General features: G+C 44.3%; 1 protein-coding gene across 1 annotated transcript in view; it reads right to left on the bottom strand.

Annotated features, from left to right (window-relative positions):
* Positions 1-21,894: 21,894 nt before the first annotated feature.
* Positions 21,895-23,062, bottom strand: part of SNX7 (sorting nexin 7) — a 61,955-nt gene continuing 60,787 nt past the window's right edge. The window contains exon 9 of the mRNA XM_072127139.1: positions 21,895-22,320. Coding sequence (XP_071983240.1) covers positions 22,240-22,320 — 81 coding nt within the window. The 3' untranslated portion in view covers positions 21,895-22,239. The remainder of the gene's footprint in view (positions 22,321-23,062) is intronic.

A 23,062-nucleotide genomic window follows, 5' to 3' on the forward strand; every position in this document is an offset into this window, starting at 1 on the left:
TTCGGCCACGCCCCCCGATTTCCGTCGTGTGCATGCCTGCGCCGATGGGGCAATTCAGGGGAAATCGGCGCAAATCGGAAATATTTGGGTAACACGGCGGGAAACCGCGAATAGGGCCCTTAGTAAATGACCCCCTATATGTGTGTATATATGCTGGATGTCTGTATACAGCATAGAATGCATGCTTGTATACATACATGTTATAGAAAAGGCATATTTTAGGAGAAGAAGACCTGGAGGACCTATGTGCATATGTGATATGCTGTATGTCTGTGTATATGATTCATAGATGTATATAGAACTGTATGAATGTGTGTATCTGCTGTGTGTATATACGTTGTGTATATACTGTGTGAGTTTACAAATATGTAATACAAATTTTAAGGGAAGGGGGCTGCGTTCATTAGACTGCTTTGGGGACCAATCTCTCCTAGTCACACCCCTGGAGACATGTCTTGGAGGAGATTACAGTAAGATATTTGTTCACAACTAACTGCTCAGTTCTGCTAAAAGACAGAACCATACACACACAGAACCATACTTCCTTCATAACATCTGCTACCTATCAAATCAAAAATTTGATTAACTGTGACCCCCATCATCTTATCTACACCATCAACTGTATTCAATGCAACATGCAATATGTAAGATGTACCATCAGAAAACATAAAAAACGTGCCGTGGAACACATTTCTGGAGCCACAGCAACAATAGGTAATCCCTCATCATTGAATTGTAATATATATTATCGGGAGCCTCAAGACACTTTCAAGACCATCATTCAGGTAATCTGGACACTATGAGAGTCATACCCATCGAAAAAGTGATGAAACCGATAAGAGTAGGAGACTGGTCCCAGAAGGTCCATACGAGAGAAGCATTTTGGATCTTAATTGGAAACAAGACATCCTAAAGGCATGAACTACCACAATGACCTCATGTATATTTATTGACTTACCAATTCCATTGAGCTCGCCTCTTTGTTTCCTAACAGCAGTTATGTGGTATATTACCGTTTCCCTCATTCCGATCATGTGATTCTCCAGGGGTGTTTCTTTCGGTCATCAGCTGCTGCGTATTCATCTTTATTCATTCTTGACCAATTTGACTTGTATAGTATACATATCTCATGTATACTTCCTCTCAGTCTTCTCATTTTTATATTGTTATTTTACATGTTTTCTTCATTAATGCTGAATACTCAGTATATATGCTTACTTCTTTTCATCATATGATCTTTGAGTAGGTGTGTCATGGCGTCTCCATTCCATGCTTCCGGTATCAGTAACAATTTCTTACCATGTGCCAAACCATTGTGTCTATGATAAAGAATCTTACTAGATTCGAAACGTGTCAGTAGTTCTTTCCTGCCATGGCATCCTGATGTTTTTAATGCGACCTTAATAAAACAATGTTTTTATATTCCCCTTTTTGGAACCACACGTTGCTGGATTTTTTCTACTATTTTACATGTGCTTTTACAATGTCCACAAAACATTTCCAAATTAAGAAAACCTAAGACAGATCCTTGCCTGCAACTACATGAACACAAAATAACTAAGATGAAATTAAGTCGAAAATATTAATTGTCCTATAATTATAAAGTAAAGGAAGTGTGAGACACTGAAGGGGTCAACTGTGGATGGGCGGTATGTTTCCCCTAGGTTTTGCTTCTATGCAAGGCCTTAGTGCTGAGGTGGGTTTGTCCAGCACCTTGGACACAGGTGATGGGAACAGCCTAATTAGCCTGGATAAAAGGACTCAGCAGAGTTGAGTGGGTTGTCTCTCTGTGGAAGGAGGCTGAGAGGACACAGCTCTGACCTGTGTGTCTGGAGCAGCCACGTGATCTTTGTTTAGTGTGAGCTAGTGGACTATTTGTATAGTTAGCACCCTGACGGGTAGGTTTTCTTTTGTTTATTCAAATACCTGAATGTAAAGGCTGGTTTTATTTTGCTGCAATAAACGCAGGCGAGACCTGTTTGGACTGTATCCTGGTGTCCCTGTCTTGAACTGCATCCCAGCACCACGCTACCACGGTCTCTACTGGGCCAAATCTCCACATATGGTGCTTCGGATTGCGGGCAGTTCAAAAAGACATACACCCGAAAGGCTCGCTACATCCTGCAACATTGCATGGCCTGGGTGAAAGCAGCAGGCGAATTGCAGGATACAGCCAAGATGGAGGACTTTATTAAATACCTGCAAGAGGAGGCCAGAGCTAATCGGCAGCAGCAGCAGGAAGAGTCCCAGGCTAATCGGCAGCTGCAGCAAGCCATGCTCCAGCAGCAGGAGGAGAGGTCCCGCCAGCAGCAAGCCATGTTTCAGCTGCAGGAGGAGAGGTCCCGCCAGCAGCAGGAAGAATCCCGAGCCATGTTCCAGCTGATGATGGAGAAGTTTTCTGGCATGATGGCAGCACCGCAAGCGACGACTACTGAGGGGTCCCATACTGGTCTGCAAGGGTACCCGGTTGTCCAGCATTCCGCACGGGCTGCAGTACAAAAGGCTTTACAAAAAATGGCGACGACCGACGACGTGGAGGCGTATCTCACTGTGTTCGAGCGAGTAGCTGAGCGAGAGGAGTTACCGGCTGAGCAGTGGGCAGATGTCCTGGCACCGTTCCTGACCGGCGAGTCGCAGAAGGCTTACTACGACCTGAGTGAAACGGAGGCCCGTAAGTACCCCCAGCTAAAGGCGGAGATTCTGGCTCGTCTTGGGGTCACCGTTCAAGTTCGCTCCAGCCGGGTCCACCAGTGGGCTTACTCAGAAAAATTACCCCCACGCTCCCAAATGCATGACCTGATCCATCTTGTCCGGAAGTGGCTACAACCAGAGGACTGCACCCCCGCACAGATGGTAGAGAGAGTGGTCCTCGACAAATTCACCCGTTCTCTGCCCTCTCGGCTCCAGCGGTGGGTTGGACAGGCCGGTCCCACAAAAGCTGAGGAGCTTGTGTCCCTTGTAGAGAGGTATCGGGCTACGGAGGACCTTCTACTTACCTCTCCCACACGAAGCAGTGCCAGTGACAGGGTCACCAAACCAGCTGGTAAGACTGCTACTGCGGAAAAGGGGAGACATGTCAGGTTGGGAGGGGGTTCATTGGGGGGCGTGGATACCCAGAAACCCAGTGAGGCTCGTGACAGAGGTCATGGCCGTATCCAGTGCTAGCGGTGCCATGAAATGGGCCATATTGCTGCCAACTGTCCACTGTCAGTGGAGCCAATGGACTGCAACCAGACCCGGCGAGTGTCACTGTTTGCCCGGCCAGTTCTGGCGGCAGAGTCAGTCACGGATGCTGAACCCCAAGTATGCATGGTCACAATCGGTGGTCACACAGTGGAAGCCTTGCTAGACTCAGGGAGTCTGGTCACCCTGGTGCGGGGAACTTTGGTTGATCCTGGACTATACAGTGGGCGGAAAGTGGGAGTGTTGTGTATACATGGGGACACTCGCGAATATCCCACTGCTGTCATCAACCTACATACCCCTTGTGCAGTGGCGTAACTAGGAATGAGTGGGCCCCACAGCAAACTTTTGCCTGGGTGGCTTCAATCACATGACAAGGGGCGCGCAGTGCATCCTGGAGGAGCCGAGCCTGGAGGAGCTACGGACAGTGGGCGGACCGGACAGCCGACGCAGCGCTGGGTAAGAAAATTAGAGGGGGCGGGAACAGAGAGGCAGATCAGGAACAGAGAGGCAGGAACAGAGAGGGGACGGGAAGATTGTGTAGACAGTGTTGCGCAGAATAGCAGGGCCCGGGCGGAGGCTGGATTGGGTTGGGAATTGCAGTGCAGCCATTGTGAATGAGCCGCCGCGGGCCCCTGCGGCTCATGGGCCCCGTAGCAACCGCTACGGCTGCTACGGCGGTAGTTACGCCACTGCCCTTGTGGTACTGTTACCCATGAAGTGGGGGTGGTGGGGACCCTTTTTCATGAGGCTATTATCGGCAGAGACTTACCGGTGTTTTGGGACCTCTGGAGACGAAGACCCACCTCAGGTGCTGTTGCAGATAATGGACATCAGGTATGTCCGGCCTTGGCCCCTGAACCCTTTGAGGCCGATGTACACACACCAGCAGTAGGGGTGACCCCATGTGATGAATTCTCTCCCCTAGAGGTCCTAGCTGGTGAGGTCGAGGGCCACGAGGAGGTGGCCGACATGCTGGACCTTGAGATTTCCCGTGACAATTTTGGGGCTGCACAGCTACAGGACCCTACCTTGGTTAAAGCACGGGAGAATGTCAAGGTGATAAATGGGGTACTCCAAATACCAGGGGCTGATAAAATATACCCCCGAATGGTGATTATTGGGGAACTGTTGTACAGGGTCGACCAAATACGGGGTGAGGAGGTTGAGCAACTTGTAGTACCCCAATCTCACCGTAGGCTGGTGCTAGAGTTGGCACACAAACATGTGCTGGGAGGGCACTTAGGTGCTGAGAAGACCCGAGAGAGGATCCTGCAGCGATTTTTCTGGCCCGGGGTATGGGAGGAGGTAAACCGGTATTGTAGCTCCTGCCCTGAGTGTCAACTTACTGCCCCGGTCTCCCACTTCAGGAGTCCTTTGGTCCCGCTACCGATCATAGAAGTGCCCTTTGAACGGATTGCAATGGATCTGGTTGGCCCCATAGTCAAATCCTCCAGGGGGCACCAATACATCCTAGTTATCCTGGACTACGCTACGCGGTATCCCGAGGCGATTCCATTAAGGAACACCTCCTCCAAAAATATTGCTAGGGAGCTGTTCCAGGTGTTCTCACGCACAGGCCTCCCCAAGGAAATCTTGACTGACCAGGGTACCCCATTCATGTCTAGGGTAATGAAGGAGATGTGCAAGTTACTACAGGTAAAACAGCTCCGCACCTCTGTGTATCATCCTCAGACAGATGGCCTGGTCGAGAGGTTTAATAAGACCTTGAAGGGGATGCTTAAGAGGGTGGTCAGCAAAGATGGGAAGGACTGGGATTGTTTGTTGCCCTATTTGATGTTTGCCATACGTGAAGTTCCCCAGTCCTCCACGGGTTTCTCACCCTTTGAGCTGTTATATGGCCGTTCCCCACGTGGGCTTTTGGATGTAGCCAAGGAGACCTGGGAGCAGGAGAGGACCCCCCACCGTAGTGTGATAGAACACGTCTCCCTTATGCAGGACCGCATAGCGGCGGTAATGCCCCTTGTAAAGGAACACATGACAAGGGCACAAGAGGCCCAGTCTAGGGTCTACAATAGGTCAGCCAGACTCAGGACCTTTAACCCAGGCGACAGAGTGCTAGTTCTGGTGCCCACCGTGGAGAGCAAGTTCTTGGCCAAATGGCAAGGGCCATATGAGGTCATGGAGAGAGTGGGGAAGGTAACCTACAGGGTATCTCAGCCGGGGAGGAGGAAACCCGAACAGATATACCACGTGAACCTCCTAAAGCCATGGAGGGAAAGAGAGTCCCTGATGGCCATGGGAGTAGAGAAGGCATCTGTCTCCAAGAAGGGGACACCGGAGGTAGGTGTACCCGATGCCAAGGTGCCTGAAGTACGGATCTCGGAGTCCCTCTCCAGGGCCCAGATTCAGGAAGCGAAGGAGTTTGTGCTCCGAAATATGGATGTGTTCTCTAAGTTACCGGGACGTACTTCAGTCATCAAGCATGACATCATAACCGAACCCCACATCCGGGTACACCAAAAACCTTACCGGGTCCCTGAAGCGCGCCGGCTTGCCATATCCGAAGAAGTCAGGCAGATGTTAGACCTGGGGGTTATCGAGGAATCTAAAAGTGACTGGTCGAGTCCTATTGTGTTGATTCCCAAACCTGATGGTTCCCTACGGTTCTGCAATGATTTTAGGAAGTTGAACGAGGTGTCCAAATTTGATTCCTATCCCATGCCCAGGGTTGACGAGTTGATAGAACGACTTGGACAGGCTAGGTTCTTCTCCACCCTTGACCTGACGAAAGGGTATTGGCAGGTACCCCTGACTGACAGGGCTAAAGAGAAGACCGCTTTTGTTACCCCTGATGGGCTCTTTCAGTACGTGGTACTCCCCTTTGGGCTACATGGGGCTCCCGCCACATTCCAGAGGTTAATGGATCTCGTGCTAAAACCTCACCGGAGTTATGCCTCGGCCTACTTAGATGACATTATAGTCTATAGTAACGACTGGGAGAGTCATCTAGCCAAAGTACAAGCAGTGGTAGACTCCCTGAGGGCAGCAGGGCTGACAGCGAACCCCCAAAAGTGTGCACTGGGTCTGGAAGAGGCCCGTTACCTGGGGTACCGTATTGGGCGAGGGGTCATCAAACCCCAAGTAAATAAAGTAGAGGCGATCCAGCAGTGGCCACGACCTTTGAGCAAGAAGCAAGTGAGGGCTTTTCTGGGCATAGTGGGCTATTATCGCCGATTTATCCCCGATTTTGCGACAATAGCGGCACCTCTGACTGACCTGACCAAGGGTAGCAGGGCGGTGATGGTAAAGTGGAGTGAAGAGGCTGAGGGGGCGTTTCAGCGACTTAAGACGGTTTTGTGTGAGGGACCGATACTGATCACCCCTAACTTCACCAAGACCTTTATTGTGCAGACTGACGCTTCTGACGTGGGCTTGGGGGCTGTCCTGTCCCAAGTAGTGGAGGGTGAGGAACATCCTGTAACATTCCTGAGCCGCAAGCTCACACCTCCTGAAAAGAACTATAGTATAGTTGAGAGGGAGTGCTTGGCGATCAAATGGGCTCTGGAATCCCTGAGGTATTATTTGGTAGGGCGGCAGTTTACACTGGTGACCGATCACTCTCCCCTAACCTGGATGAGTCAGGCCAAGGAGAGGAACGCCAGGGTCACAAGGTGGTTCCTAATGCTCCAGAATTTTAAATTCATGGTGGAACATCGAGCAGGAAAATTGCATGGGAATGCCGATGCCCTATCCCGTACCCACTGTCTGATGGCCAAAAGTGTTCGTCCCCACAGGGTCAAACAGAGGGGGAGGGTATGTGAGACACTGAAGGGGTCAACTGTGGATGGGCGGTATGTTTCCCCTAGGTTTTGCTTCTATGCAAGGCCTTAGTGCTGAGGTGGGTTTGTCCAGCACCTTGGACACAGGTGATGGGAACAGCCTAATTAGCCTGGATAAAATGACTCAGCAGAGTTGAGTGGGTTGTCTCTCTGTGGAAGGAGGCTGAGAGGACACAGCTCTGACCTGTGTGTCTGGAGCAGCCACGTGATCTTTGTTTAGTGTGAGCTAGTGGACTATTTGTATAGTTAGCACCCTGACGGGTAGGTTTTCTTTTGTTTATTCAAATACCTGAATGTAAAGGCTGGTTTTATTTTGCTGCAATAAACGCAGGCGAGACCTGTTTGGACTGTATCCTGGTGTCCCTGTCTTGAACTGCATCCCAGCACCCCGCTACCACGGTCTCTACTGGGCCAAATCCCCACAGAAGCTAAAAACAGAACTTGACACCCCAGATATTACTTTTACAGAACACTGAGTCTCTGGTTCAATGGACTCTTTGACTGCATAATGATATGCAACGTTACATTACAATGAAAATATTACATCATTTTGGTTTTTTGTAGTGTTGTGCTATGTTTTGTTTATACTACTGTCTTCTATTAGGCGTCAGTTATATTCCTTATCATTTCTGATTCTGTAGAATCCCATCGCACACAATGAACTTATTCTCTGACTCCATTTTTCAATGTTAGTAATTGCTCTTGACAAGGACATATGTACACACTTTAACAAATGCAAACCAAACACGGGTGATCAGATGGCGTGCCGCATCATTACTGCACACATTTTTTTTCTTGTATGTCAATATAATAAGAAGGTCGTAAGAACAAAGAACTGCACACACAGCGATGCGCTGTATAATCACATTATATCCATCATGGTGGAGGAGGCTGAGCCCAGCGGCGGGTCAGAACAGCAGAACCTGTCTGGATGTCTGGTATCTTATAGACCCACGCCATGAATGACTGGATTTTCTAAACCACTGGGTGTTATTAAGCTTCAGAAAATCACTTCCAGGATAACTCAGTGAAGACCCGATATTCTGTAGGCTAGCCGATAAAAATGTTAGAACCTGACTATTTTTGTTGGTTGAACACACACCTTCACATATAACAACTTTCCTTCTTTGCTCCCCTTTTACTGTATAGCACAATGTCCCCTATGTGTGCTATGCAGTATGTATACCATGGGGCAAATTTACTTACCCGGTCCTGTCGCAATCCTCGAGGTACGTTGTCCAACGAGGATGAAGTCCGGCACAATTCACTAAGCTTGTGCGCCCGATATCCTGCATATGTCGCTTCCCCGCTCAGGTCCGCCGGAGTTCACTTTCTTCTTCCCAGTGTATGTGAGTGCATGTCTTGCAACACATTTTGAATTTTAAATCCCGAATTAGTTGAGTTGTCGCATAAAAGTCGGCGCCAAAATCTGCCAAAATCTGTTTGTGTGCATCAAAAACCCCTGTTAAATGTGGCGCAAATCGGGAATAGTCGGGAAACCCGAAGGAAATGCTGTCTGCGGACCCTTAGTAAATGTGCCCCTATGTGTACTAGTACAGGGTGTACTATATGCAGTTTGCCTGTGTATAGTGCAGGTGGCACCAGATTCTAGATTTCTGGTGCAAGTTCTTCATGAATCTGGCACTTGGAACAAAGTAGAAGAAAGGCATTAAAGGGGTTGGCCACTTTACCTCATGGTTTTTGTAATGTGTGTGTAAGTATGGGGGGCAAGATAATAGGTAATTTACCAATATACATCTATTAATAGTTCTGCTCTGCTTTCCTGATATGTAAAGTGAATCCTTCTGTCTTTTACTTCATCAGCCAGAGATTCCTGTCCATAACATGGCTGCAGATGGAGGGTGATCTGTCCCAGGACCTTTATCTTATATTCATGAATACTATCATAAGGTCCTGGCAGGGCGATTGTTCATGGACAGTTGGAGATCACATGACCATGTTATGGACAGGAATGTCTAGCCGATGAGGAGGCTTCACTTGCAGAACTTTACCTAGATGTATATTGGTAAATTACATAACATCCTGCCCCCCACAAACATTACAAAAAAACATGAGGTAAAGTGGCCAACCCCTTTAAGCTTTAGATTTCTTCTCAAAACTCCATTAATCCATAAGAGGGTAAATTTGGGAATACGGGACAGAATTGATACTATGTGACACACATTTGGCTATACATAAAGAGTAACACAGGACTACCCACCACCTGTGGCCGTGGGAGGACGCTCTCTGTATTAGATAATACCTATAGGAAGCATGTAGACCTTATCCACTAAAATCCTGTGCTGCAATGAACGGTCTACCACTATAACATTACATTACAGTCTCCATATTGGATTTCTGGAGGGGTTAGCAGTTATTAGGATACTGCAGTGTAGAGGCTACGACTACTAACGGGCCAAAACTAGGATTTCTGCTGTGTGAATATTTCACTGAATGAAATCTCGGCTCCAGATTACTTGTATGTTAATATTTGCCGATATCCCTCTAAGGACACCCTGGGCTCCAGGTGAAGCTGCGCTCGCTGGAAGCGGTGACTCTGTTGTGAAGTTACTGTGACTACAGTTTACACAGGCTCATGTGACTCACGTCTCCATCCGTCAGCCAGGAGTCACACTATTCATGTGGAATCCGCTGTGTCGTCAGAAATTGTTTATTTACTGTAGTAGAAGGTAGAAAAAAAAAGTGTCTAAAGTCCTGGAATATTGTAACTTTGCCAAAAAAACTGTGAATAGATTTTTATCAGCAAAGAATTCAGTTGACATTGCTGTTAATAAGTGACAAAGGATAAGTTACATGGATACAGCTCAGAGCACATTCCTTGCAGTGTCAGAAATGATGTTCTCCGTCAAGCAGATATTTTACCTTCATTGGGGTCCTGAAGTTTAACATTGCCCTTAAAATGGTCTTCAATGTACAAAGGACTATGCACAATAGGGACTTTGCTGAGTTTATACTGGTTCTGTAGCACAAAGAACCCCAAGCCTGGTGTAATCTGAAAGAAGAGATTCATATCTTTAATATGACACAATGGGGCTTATTTACTAAGGGTCGCATGCTGCACTATTGTCGGACTTTGCACCATTTTCGGGTTTGATGGGTATTTAACAGGGGATTATGTTGCACGCGATCGGATATTGGCGCAGCTGGCATGTAACAGAAATCAGGGGGTGGGCCATCGGATGATCCGACGGATTCGGACTGAGCGCGGGATTTGACTTTCAAATTGTGGCGCAAGGCCAAGCTCTTACATGCACCAGGAAGAAAAAGGGGAACTCCGGCAGACCTGGGCGGGGAAGCACCACATGCACAATATCAGGCGCACAATCTCGTCGGACAATGCACTTTCCAGGAACTCGCTGAAGTAAATGAGCCCCCATGTATATAGGTACTAGAAAACTGAAGATAGGGGCATCTGAAGTCACAGCCATTAAACTTGACTAATTTCAGGCAAAATATGACTCTTCTCTGCACATTTGCATATGGCTTTGGCTTTGATGGAGATTTGGTATAGGATTATAGGCAAAATTTTACAAAAAGATGGAATTCTAGAAAAAAAAAATTTCATACCCTACATGAGGGGCGCTGGTAGTTTAATGGGCTAAAAGCTGGTGTCAGTGTCCCCGAACAAATGTGATGAAAATAGTCTGTATCTGCAAATTTACGAGAGAGATGGACATACTGAATTAAAAATACAGGGCATAAGCTCCTCTCCCATCATTATTAAAAACCAATGGACATGTGGCTGAGCATGCGTGTCTGTAGCTCAATAAAAGTGGGGGTTTGGCTGAACTTTAAAATGTCATCGGTTTCCAGGTTCTTGTTCCGAATCTGGAACCAAACCACACTCCCAGTAATGGGTGTTAATTGTTTAAATGCCTTCTGTCAAACTCGCACACTGTTATTTTGGGGAGAATCGGAGCCCCCAATGGCAGCATCTATCAATTCATCAATGTAAAAGTAAAAAACAACTGGTTCAGGGGATGCTAATCCACATCCTCACCTCTGTATTGGCATCCTCGGGACACCAATATAATTTAAAGCTACGACAGAACAGGTAGAAATAGACTAGTGGGGCTCTGAATTGGAAATGGGGGAGGCCAAGATATTTCAGATCTCCTCCCGCTTCCATGTCTTCTCCATGCATTTTAATGATAAGAGTGGGTCACAACCTAAATGTACTGATTACTGGGGACAATGCAACGCAGCCAGAAATGGAGCGGAGCGGCTAGACTTATCAATAATTAATAAAAAGGACATTTTTGTTGTATTGAAGAAGTTCAATCAAATCCCTGTGGAGCTATTTGCACAACCCTGCAGTCTGGTTAGAGCCGCTCGGCGGAGTGGCATTTAAATGCCATATTTGATAACATGTCAGCACAAGACTTGACAGAGCTTATTGGAGAGTTAAAGGAGACTTGTGTTTGCCGTCCAATTTATTAACTGCAGGGAGGATGTTAACGCCATCCGGGGAAACAGAGGACCAAATAGATGGCATATTATGTGCTACTGCTGAATGTCTGATACTGAGAGGTTACATTACAGGGAGGTGACACCGGGAGAACAATTACTCCTTACAAAACAGATTGTCACATAAATATGTATTATACCCATGTTCATCTTCCCTGAATGACTTTAATATCTGAATAAAGTCCTAATTTACATAAATTAATCTGCAATTCTTCCACTTTTGTCTGGAGCTGTAATATTTTCTAAATGCTGTGTTACTGCTAGTCGTGGGCACAGCTGTAAATGTCTCCCCTGCGGAATGGGGTAACTGCATGGACCGCAGACAGTTGTAGTATCGGGGGTCCACGGCAAGCAGGGGTCCTACACTCATGAATAAGAATGGAATTATTCTGTTATTCTTCTCCCGTATTGTGATGTCACACGTCTGTGTTATACCGGCGTATGATGTGGTCAAGGTACAGTAGTGGATTATAATACAGGCGGTTTGGGCGGTAGCCCAGGCCCAAGCCTTCTAGGGGGCCTATGGCCAAACCACCTACCAAATTTTATACTGAGAAGGGTCTTCACCTAAGAAATCCTCATACACCTGTTTCTGCTTTCAATACACATATACAGAAGATATATTTCAGGATCTTTGAAGGTCCTACAAAGGTCCTGACACAGCAGATATAAAACAGGCAAAAGACATGCATCCTCCATACTCTAAGAAGCTGATTCTAGCACCATATGTAGGAAGAGATACCAGACTGTAGAGGCTATAATATTCAGTATAGAAGTATATGGAAGTATTAATCCGCCCCTGTCAAGGTATCATCATGTTGTACATTTTCTCTGTAAAATCACTTGTTCACTTGTAATTCTGCTGTTATACACTCACCGGCCACTTTATTAGGTACACCATGCTAGTAACGGGTTGGGCCCCCTTTTGCTTTCAGAACTGCCTCAATTCTTCGTGGCATAGATTCAACAAGGTGCTGGAAGCATTCCTCAGAGATTTTGGTCCATATTGACATGATGGCATCACACAGTTGCCGCAGATTTGTCAGCTGCACATCCATGATGCGAATCTCCCGTTCCACCACATCCCAAAGATGCTCTATTGGATTGAGATCTGGTGACTGTGGAGGCCATTTGAGTACAGTGAACTCATTGTCATGTTCAAGAAACCAGTCTGAGATGATTCCAGCTTTATGACATGGCGCATTATCCTGCTGAAAGTAGCCATCAGATGTTACAGGGTACATTGTGCTCATAAAGGGATGGACATGGTCAGCAACAATACTCAGGTAGGCTGTGGCGTTGCAACGATGCTTAATTGGTACCAAGGGGCCCAAAGAGTGCCAAGAAAATATTCCCCACACCATGACACCACCACCACCAGCCTGAACTGTTGATACAGCAGGATGGATCCATGCTTTCATGTTGTTGACGCCAAATTCTGACCCTACCATCGAAATGTCGCAGCAGAAATCGAGACTCATCAGACCAGGCAACGTTTTTCCAATCTTCTACTGTCCAATTTCTATGAGCTTGTGCAAATTGTAGCCTCAGTTTCCTGTTCTTAGCTGAAAGGAGTGGCACCCGGTGTGGTCTTCTGCTGCTGTAGCCCATCTGCCTCAAAGTTTGACGTACTGTGCGATCAGAGATGCTCTTCTGCCTACTTTGGTTGTAACGGGTGGCGATTTGAGTCACTGTTGCCTTTCTATCAGCTCGAACCAGTCTGCCCATTCTCCTCTGACCTCTGGCATCAACAAGGCATTTCCTCCCACAGAACTGCCGCTCACTGGATGTTTTTTCTTTTTCGGACCATTCTCTGTAAACCCTAGAGATGGTTGTGCGTGAAAATCCCAGTAGATCAGCAGTTTCTGAAATACTCAGACCAGCCCTTCTGGCACCAACAACCATGCCACGTTCAAAGGCACTCAAATCACCTTTCTTCCCCATACTGATGCTCGGTTTCAACTGCAGGAGATTGTCTTGACCATGTCTACATGCCTAAATGGTGATTGAGAAATTAAGTGTTAACGAGCAGTTGGACAGGTGTACCTAATAAAGTGGCCGATGAGTGTAGATAAAAGGGGGATTCTGTTTTCATTCTGATTCATGGTAACAATTCAATGTAATGCAGAGGTCCTCACACTGCTGTGTTCTTTGATCTCTGCATAAAAACTGCTCCCCAGCCTCTCCCCTTCCCCGATATAATATCTAACCAGTAGCCTGATACCGCTCTTACTCAAAACAGAAGAGGGGGCTTTGCTGTGAGATCACACACACCAGTGCACCAGAGTGCTCCAAGTCCAGTTACAACCCTGAAATATAGATACATGTTTTATAGTCCTGCTGCTACTACCAACAAAAAAGGTATGGTCAGCTCTCCAGGCCCAATACTGAACATCCCTCTAAAGGTTCAGTCCTTGTAAGGGGCAATCTTCAAAATAGTTTTATGGGTTTTGGTTTTCAGTAACAGTGCCACCACTCTCCAGGGGCTGGCAATGGAATTGCAGCTGAACCCTGTTCAAGGGGGTAAGGAGGAGCTGCAATACCAAATCTAGGGGGTATTTCTTTCTGAAAGATAAGGTTGATCACTGTCAATGCAGTCCAAGCTCTTGATTCTCCATTCAGTATACATTATATTACTACTACATGCTATTTTATGTTTATACTTTACATTTTGTGTATTTGTATTGAGTTCTGCCTCCTAAATACTGGCCAATATCCCTAAAGGTAGCAGTCAGATACTATTACACTGATATTTTTTTACGTCTCTTTTATATCAAAAGTCCATATTTCCAGAAAATCCATGTTACATGAATGAAATGTGTCTCTAGTCATATTAACTACTTTAAGTGCCGATCCTAAATCCTGACTATTATTTACAAAGGTTCGTAACGCAGAACAAACCTCCCGTCTGAATGGCTGTCAGGGGCATTGTATCAGAGCACAGCAGCCATCAATAGGCTATTAGGCCAGAAAAATGAGAATAAAACACCAGGGGAAGATGTTCCTTAACCAGGAGCTGCTGCCGAGGACCTAATGGTCAAAAATTGTAGACCTTAAAACCCGCAGTGTGCCAGAAAAGTGCACAATAAAGCTGCAGGAGCTACAAAACTAGAATGATAAATGTGCCAACTGAGGACACTGGAAGCTCAGAAAAAAGCAGATATTTTCTACAATAGCTGACGAGATCATTTTGGCCCCGATCCAGTGATGGTCGCTGAAGGCTACTGTAAACACATTTCTTCAAATGACTCTTTAAGGCGTTCAATGCTTTCAAGAGAATTTGTCATCAGAAAATTACCTATTGCTGAAATCAAGATTTTAGGATGAATTGATTTTCTGAACCTGAGCTTTTTGAGTTTTTGTATAACAATAGGCAAAAAAGCTCTGGTGACAATGTGTCAGGGGATATCATTCCATAATTCATTGTGTGGTGTCATCATTTCCTGGTTCTATTAGGCCCCTTACGCCTCCGAGCTGTCCTTTGCTGTGCCTGCTGCCACCATTAAAGCGATATAAGACGAGTTGTGGCTCCAAGAAGCTGAAATGGTGGTCAGGTAGAGGAAGAAGATGAAAGAGTCTCCTCCGATTAGGCATCAACGGATTTACAGCAGAAATTTTGAGAAGATTTGAATAATGATTTAAATCGTGTTTCACTTCCAAAGCGAAAGTTATCTTTGGGTTCTTTTTGGAATATTTACTAAAATAGTGATTTAAGGAGAACTGTCACCATACCGTGAAGTGTGGAATCAGAGCACATGACATATCTAGTGCGGGGTCGGGAAGTAAGAGTTCTCCTTACGGAGACTGCCAATTAGGGCAACCATATAGGCGTGTGGAGTATTATAGCCATGGATGCTCCACTAGGGGGATTGTGGAAAAATATGCAAGTTTTCCGGGATGGGAAAAGGAAGACCACACCTCTTAGCTACCTTGTAAGGCAGCTCCCTTAACATCCAACATTACCTACAAGAGGCCTTATAACATGATGAGGGATTAAAACCAAACCAGTATATCTATTCCAGAAGGAACAGACTCCCAACTGTAGACAGTGCTGTTTCGACCTGATTGGGTCTCCTCAGTACAGTGTAGGGAACTGGTTTGGCTGGATGAGAGGCTTGTGACTAGGTTCGGGAAGCCTATTGCAGGACATGCATGGGTCTAGCCTCATATCCGGAATCAACATATAAACTGAATGTATATAATGTGAATTTGGTATTCTAAATCAAGATGATGCCCTAAAGAGAAAAGTGAACCAGAAAAGTAGAATCTTTTTCACTTGAAAAAACGGTTTCTTACGACCCCTAAACATGTTGTGTTGTTGAGATATTAATAAACCGTTTCTTATTACATAACTCCTTGTATCCTGAATACCGTTGTGCGCCAAACGACAAACCTCTCTATCCCTTCATATCCTAAATTAGAACTGGCCTAGAACCACATTAAACATTGATTATTTTTTTTACCTTTTTGTCCAAAAAATATTCATTTTACAATCTTAAGCTGGAAATTTCTTGTGTTTTATTAATTTGCCATTCTTCCAGCTGATTGCTCCTGTCCAGGACTCGGCAGCACCGGCACTTTCATTGCATCCTTTATAAATTCTTTCAGTCTTCCACCTTATATATTATTTAACCCATGCGCTGCTTTCACAGCAGGGATTTTGGAGGCATGCTTTATTCCTAGGTCTCTTAAGGTAATACCATGTTACTTGGTCGGTTTTTTTGATCGACAAACGTTGTCTGAACAATGTCACTTGTGTAATGTTTATTATTAAAACGATGGAACTGGATCTGTAAAAGTATTTTCATGTATAAAAGAACAGCGGGTGATAAGGGAGACAGACAAAATAATCTGTCAGTGCTTAAATTTTTACTTTTTGCTAAACTAGAATAACATGTATTGGGTTTTAGAAAAAAAAATCTATATAAATATAGAAAATAGTGGAGTCTAGGTTTGTGTCCTGAGTGAAGAACAAGAAAAAATTCCTTCTTACCACGGTAGTACAGTACAGGCAGTCCCCGGGTTACGTACAAGATAGGGTCCGGAGGTTTGTTCTTAAGTTGAGTTTGTATGTAAGTCGAAACTGTATATTTTATAATTGTAGGGGGCCCCAAAAAATTTTTTGGCCCCAGTGACAATTGGAGTTTAAACATTTTTTGCTGTAATGGGACCAAGGATTATCAATAAAGCTTCATTACAGACACCTTACAGCTGATTATTGTAGTCTGGGACTATAATAAAGCATTCAGAAAGCTTCACCAAAGGTCAGAGGGGTCTGTCTGTAACTATGGGTTGTCTGTAAGTCGGATGTCCTTAAGTAAGGGAACGCCTGTATAGTCCTTGGAGTCATAAAATGGGGATGGCTGTATATTTAAGGAGTATGGAACTTTCAGATGGATAATGGAAGAATAAGGCGCCATTCACATGTAGTGGCTGTGCAGAGGGTGTGCAACTCAATATATTGGTGCTGAGCTGCAGTACCCAGTATGGCCACTATAAAATGTATTAATGAGTGTGTTTCCAGCATCTACAACCTTAGATTTCTGGTTCTGTGGAGAACAGCTAACTAATGGGGGTGTCAGATTTCTAATATTGAGAACAGACATCAAGTAGAGTATCATGTCTATTCTGTTCAGTAATTCAAGGTTTGGACCAGAAAATCCTGCAAAAGTTCTGAGCAACTTTCTTGGACTGAACTGGGCAAAAGGCTTAAGGGGGCTGGCCAATTTACTTCAAGTTTTGTGTGGGTGACAGGATCTGAGGGTGATTACGAAAATACATCTACTAAAAGTTCTGCTTTCTTGACATATAAAGTTAAAACTTCCTTGGTTCCCTTTTAACCTCATCAATCAGACATTTCTGTCTATAACATGGTACAAATGCAGGGTCATGTGATCTCTATCTGTCCATGAACAATCCCCCTTCCAGGTTCTTATGATAGATCAATACAATCTTAAAGAAAATCGACCATCAAAATCAAGCAAGATAAACCATGGACACTTAGGCTCAATGCACACTTCCAGATGGAGAGGGGATCTGCATAAGGAGCTCATTGGCCGTGCCGCAAAAACGGGCAGGAATAGGAGGTACTCTCTCTCTTCTGGTTCCCCCCCCCCATTTCAGACAAGCCCATCTATGGTGGTCGTGAGCTAGCTGCCATTGGCAGATGTGTGCATAGAGCCTTACTAATAGATCCAGGCATCATGCGGTAATCTTTTTATACTTATTATTGATGGCCTTCTTTCTATTATCAGTGAGTATGAAATGAGCTGAGGGAGCAGGGTGAGACAGTGAAACAGTCTGTAAAGCCAGATCATAGAGGGGCTACGGTAGCCCCTCGGGCTTATTAGCATAATTTCAAAGTGGACTTTAGAGGGAACATGGCCATGAATAACAAATATATGGAGATTACCACAATCATGGTGCCCGAATCTATGAATAAGTGTCCCTGGTATATCATACTTGATTTGGATGGTAGATTTCCTTTAAAGGGAACCTGTCACCAAAGCACCCCCATTTTTCGGCGTGCACATGTTCCAAAAGTCCATAAGATGACGATTGCATCACTTTTGTCATTTTTGTGAGTATTCAATATATTCATATCGTGTATTTTTCCTGGCTCCCTGCCAAGCTCACACACTGAGTCCCGGGGGCAGGAATTTAAAATAAAACGCACATCTGCTCCTGGTTCTTTTCCCCAGCCCACTTGCTTCTGTCCCTCCATCTGACATCACAGATGGACGGCAGCTAGGAATACCAGAGGAGGGGCGTCACAGGGAGTGAATTGAGTGTGTGGCTGGGGAAGTCCAGGAAGTCTGTTTGATTTTGAATTCCTACCTCTGGGACTCAGCGTGGGAGCTAGACAGGGAGCAAGGTAAAATACACTTTATGATTATAGCGAACCTATACTACTCACAAACATGACAAAAGCTATGCAATCATCATTTTATAGGCTTTTGGAACATGTGCTTGGTGAAAAATGGGTGCTGTGGCGACAGGTTCCCTTTAAGGTCCTGAAAAAATGATTGGCCATGGACAGATAAGATCACATGACCCTCCATACATTTTATGGACAGGAATGGCATCTGGTGAGGTAGAAGACATTTCTGAACCAAGGACTTTATTTTACATTTAAAAAAAAGCAGAGCAGACCTTTTAACAGATGTATATTAGCTCATATCCTGCCCCCAGCCCCCCCCCCCCCCCACACTTACACACACATTACTCAAACACAGTCTGCAGTTTTGCATGGTCATTATATTCAGGGCTCAAAGTTATTACAGTAGACGAGACTGAAGGTTTGTATATGTGGGTTTCCTCCTAGTCCTCCGGTTTCCTCCCACACTCCAAAACATACTGGTAGGTTGATTAGACTGTGAGCCCCATTGGGGACAGGGACTGATTTGGCAAGTTCTGTGCAGCGCAGATTTGTACTTCACATTATACAATATCTAGGTTATTGTTTTTTGTATTTTGGTTTATAATATCTAGGTTAGGGCCATACACCACATTTTGGAGACCTTTAGTTGTGGTTCTGGTCTTTTTACACTACATCTAGACACTGTACCATTTTTCCGGCTTTGCATTGTGCTGAATCACTTGTTAGTGCTGATTATGTGCTCAATGAGCTTGGCTGAATTACATTTATATGACTGTTTATGTAACGGTGTGTACTGATGCATAATTCATCCAGCCGAATAGTCTGCTTCCTTTTCAAGGGTCATAATAGGTGTTTTACATCATCCATTCAGTTTTGTACAAAGCTCTACACAAAACCCTAATGCTCGTGCAACCTACTACTGTGGAGGGACTTCATGTGTGGTAACAAAACCTTGAACAAGTATCTGTAACGAGAGAATGTTTAACACATCTGAATAGTTCAGAGCATAGAATAAAGCAACTTTTTCCCTTTGTGTTTTCATCTTTTTATTCCGGATGTCAGAAGGAGAAATGAATCCAATGATAACATTTGACATTTACCATATTCACAAGTGTTAACTTTACAAATACCAGGCTTACATGGAAGATGACCTATCCCTTAGGACATTGATGGTGAACCTTTTACAGATCGGGAGCCCAAACTACAAAAAAATACCCACTTATTTATGGAAAAGTACCACCATGGTGTATTAAGCAGTAACATATACATTTCAATCGTATTAGCTTCCTGAGGACACCGATAAAGTAGAAGGAAGGAATGGATATCCGGATTCTTATTGGTCAAGGTCCCCTGCACAGGAAAATTGTGTGACCTGGAATAGGTCTTCAATGATATTCCAGCTCAGTCCAGTCCTCCCTGCTCATCCTGTAGTCTCAGGCAGCCAAGGATGTGTTGCTTTAAAATAGAAACAGGAGGTCTTCTGTCGGGTGAACTCCGTGCTAGAATGAGGGCCAGGGTGCCAACAAAGAGGGCTCTGAGTGACACCCCTGGTACCACTGCCTTAGGAGGTTTGTCCGTAGTCACCCATGCGCAGTTATGAAGGAGCTTTTGTGGCTGTGTACCTGGTATTACAGTTGCATAGCATGGAATTAAGATGAAGGATGAACTGTAACACCAAATACAGATACTTAAAAATGTCTAAAAATGCAGAAAATCTTTGAAAAGATGTCTGCAAGCCCGGGGTGAATGAATTGAAAGAGGCACACTACATAATAAAAAGCTAGGGAGCTTTTGTGCATCAAATTTTTCAAATTTGAAAAAAAAAAAAAAAAAAAAATTAAAAAAGGCTTACGACTTTAAAGTGTAACTCAGATGTTAGAATGCTTTTTACCCAATTGTCATATGTACAGAACAATGGCCATATTGTGTTCCTTGCCCTTTTCTTTCAAGAGTTTTCTGTTCTGAAGCTACATGTCAAAAGTCTACTTCTGCTGCAGTGAAGTGGGGAGGGACTAACCTCTTACTGTGTCTGTTCTGAACCAGAGTCAAATTTAGGTTGTCCACAGTCCCCATGATGTCATGTGTTCTCTCAATAACGTACAACTCCAATATTTTTTTTTATTCACAAACCAATAGCTCTTAGGGTGTAGAACAACTTTATTATTATTAGTGATGACCATACTCTTCTGGTGTGTGAATTTGGTCAGCAGTGGCCGAGTTGTTGATCTTTAGAGATATGGTTTTACAAAGAGTAGGGGCTTCTGCTCCCTGCTCACACAGGAAGGAGGAGGTCATGTGACTGCTCTCTGTATGTAGCTGAGAGCGGAGTGTGTTCAGTGCTGTAGATACATTGAATACTGAAGCAAAATATCTCCCCCCTCCAGTACCAGTCCCTCCCTCACAGTATGCAATTCTGCAGAACTTTATCTCTCACTCTGCACCTCAAGCTGTGTCAGACTCCTCTGCAGCCCCTCCCCCACATTCTACACAACTAAAAGAGCTATTAACCCTCACTGGATCTATTACTTAATGAGAAAACACAAGGCATCATGGGATCTGTGGGCAACCTAAATTTGACTTCAGGACAGATATAGGAAGAGGTTAGAGTCTAACCACTTCACTGCTGAAATTTGAAATTATAATTCAGGTCTGCAGCTTTGCAAGTGCTTCAGATAGAAAACTCTTCAGGTTGAAAGACCTTACTGTAAAGCTCCACAACGAGAAAGAGCTGTAGCAGGATTAGGGTTGGATACTAAAGAAGAGGGGAGGGGCTGTGAGTAGTTCAAAGACGAGAGCAAAACGTTTTTCCAGCTGAAATACCCACCCACAACACTGGCAGAGCTGTAGACCTCGATTGAAAGGTTGAAGTAGAGGCCCGGCTCAATGGAGAAATTTAAAAGCCTTTATTCCAAAAATAACGCGGCATCCAAAACATAATTGCAGGAAGTTGGGCAATGCTTGAAACACGTTGATGTGATGCGTTGCCCGACATCCAGCGAATATATTTTGGAAGCCATGTTATTTTTGGAATAAAGGCTTTTAAATTTCTCCATTGAGCCGGACCTCTACTTCTTCCGTTTATACCACACCGAACAGTAAGGTGTTCTGGACATGACAATACAGTTAGGGGTAAGCTGGATTCCTTCTGTTTGCTACTGGATTGAAAGGTCAATCAGGGCCAATACCAAACACAGTCTACTGTTTTCCATGGTCTATACTGCTGATGGTTTTCCTTTCATTTGCATAACCAAATTGCGTTTACATCATGTCTATCCAGTACTTTTCAAAAGTTTTATTCAAAAGTTCATGAAGCCGTAAAAATTAGCAATAGCAGACATGACCAGAAGTCAGCACTCACTTTGTTGTCAGTTCTATGAAAGGAATCTTAAGGTCAGACTGACATTGCTTCTCCTTTCTCCCACTACAATAATCTTATACAAGTGATCTGTGTACAGTTCTTTTCAGTCTCTTTCGCAGTTTTGTTTGTGCCCATAATGCCGATCCACGGTGCAGGTCAATAACAAATCCAAATTAGACACATTCTGTTCATAATAAACACTTTAATTAAAAGTTTTTGGTTTTTATACATTATGCTTAAAACAATTACTAGATACAAAACATGTAGAAGAGTACATATAATAATAGGTCATGTACAGAGCCCTGTCCAAGTGTCTTTCATGCATATAAAAGTCTTGGCAGCTGAATATTTGATCCATGATTATCAGGGGTTGATTGTGGTGCCTGGAAGACTACGACAGCCTTGGCTTTGGCAGTGCTTACAGGATATATTATGTGCGGGTCTCAGTTGGTCCTTCTATACGTAAGGTCACTTCTTTGGTCAGTTGGACACTAAAGGATAGAGCTTTTGTCGTTTGTTCATGATATTCAGGATCCATCCTCTTGTTGTGCGTCAAACTGTTCGTCATACGATTGAGATGAAAGGAAGGATTCCCAGGTGGCAAGGCACTGCAGGAAAGAAGACAGATGTACGCATGGAAATTGGATTTATTCACACAGAGGGCATGAAATCAACTGTTAAAAACAAAAACTATATAGAATGGAATAAAACACCTATAAGGAAATAAAAAGCACAAGCCTGGACACTTACCAAAAACCTAGAAATATTAATATGTAAAATCCATAAAAAAAAGGCTAAAAGAATTAAAAAGGAATTGGTCAGGATTTTTTTTTGTATTTGGTTAGGCCGAGTTCCCACTTTCCATTTTCTTTTTCTTTACATCAAATGTTTAATTTAAATTAACTTTTATAAAAATTCAAACAATAGTGTTCCACCAAGGATTTGTGTTCGTATCCTCCAATGGATCCAGCCGAAAAGAGTTCTAAAAATCAGAATTTAGAAGCCTTACATGTGGACACATATTGAGTGAAAAGCCGGATGGGCAGAGCCCAGGTACATGTAGCATTGTTATATTTCATGCCATGTCTGCTATGTATGACTATAAACCATTCTGTGTCTATTCAGTCAGTCCTCAGGTTATGAACAATTGTGGTTTTGTAGGTTTGTTTGAATTTGTATACAAGTTAGAACAGATATATCTTATAAGTGTAGCAAACTTTTTTTTTGGTCCATGTGACGATTGCAATGACGTTTTTTGTTAATCCTCGTTCACAGGAGAACACAAAATTTGGAAAATCCAGACAGGCACTATTACAGTTAGTCATTGCAGCCTAGGCTTAAAGTTCAGTT

The sequence above is a fragment of the Engystomops pustulosus genome, chromosome 10, assembly GCF_040894005.1.
Source record: "Engystomops pustulosus chromosome 10, aEngPut4.maternal, whole genome shotgun sequence".
Taxonomy (NCBI): domain Eukaryota; kingdom Metazoa; phylum Chordata; class Amphibia; order Anura; family Leptodactylidae; genus Engystomops; species Engystomops pustulosus.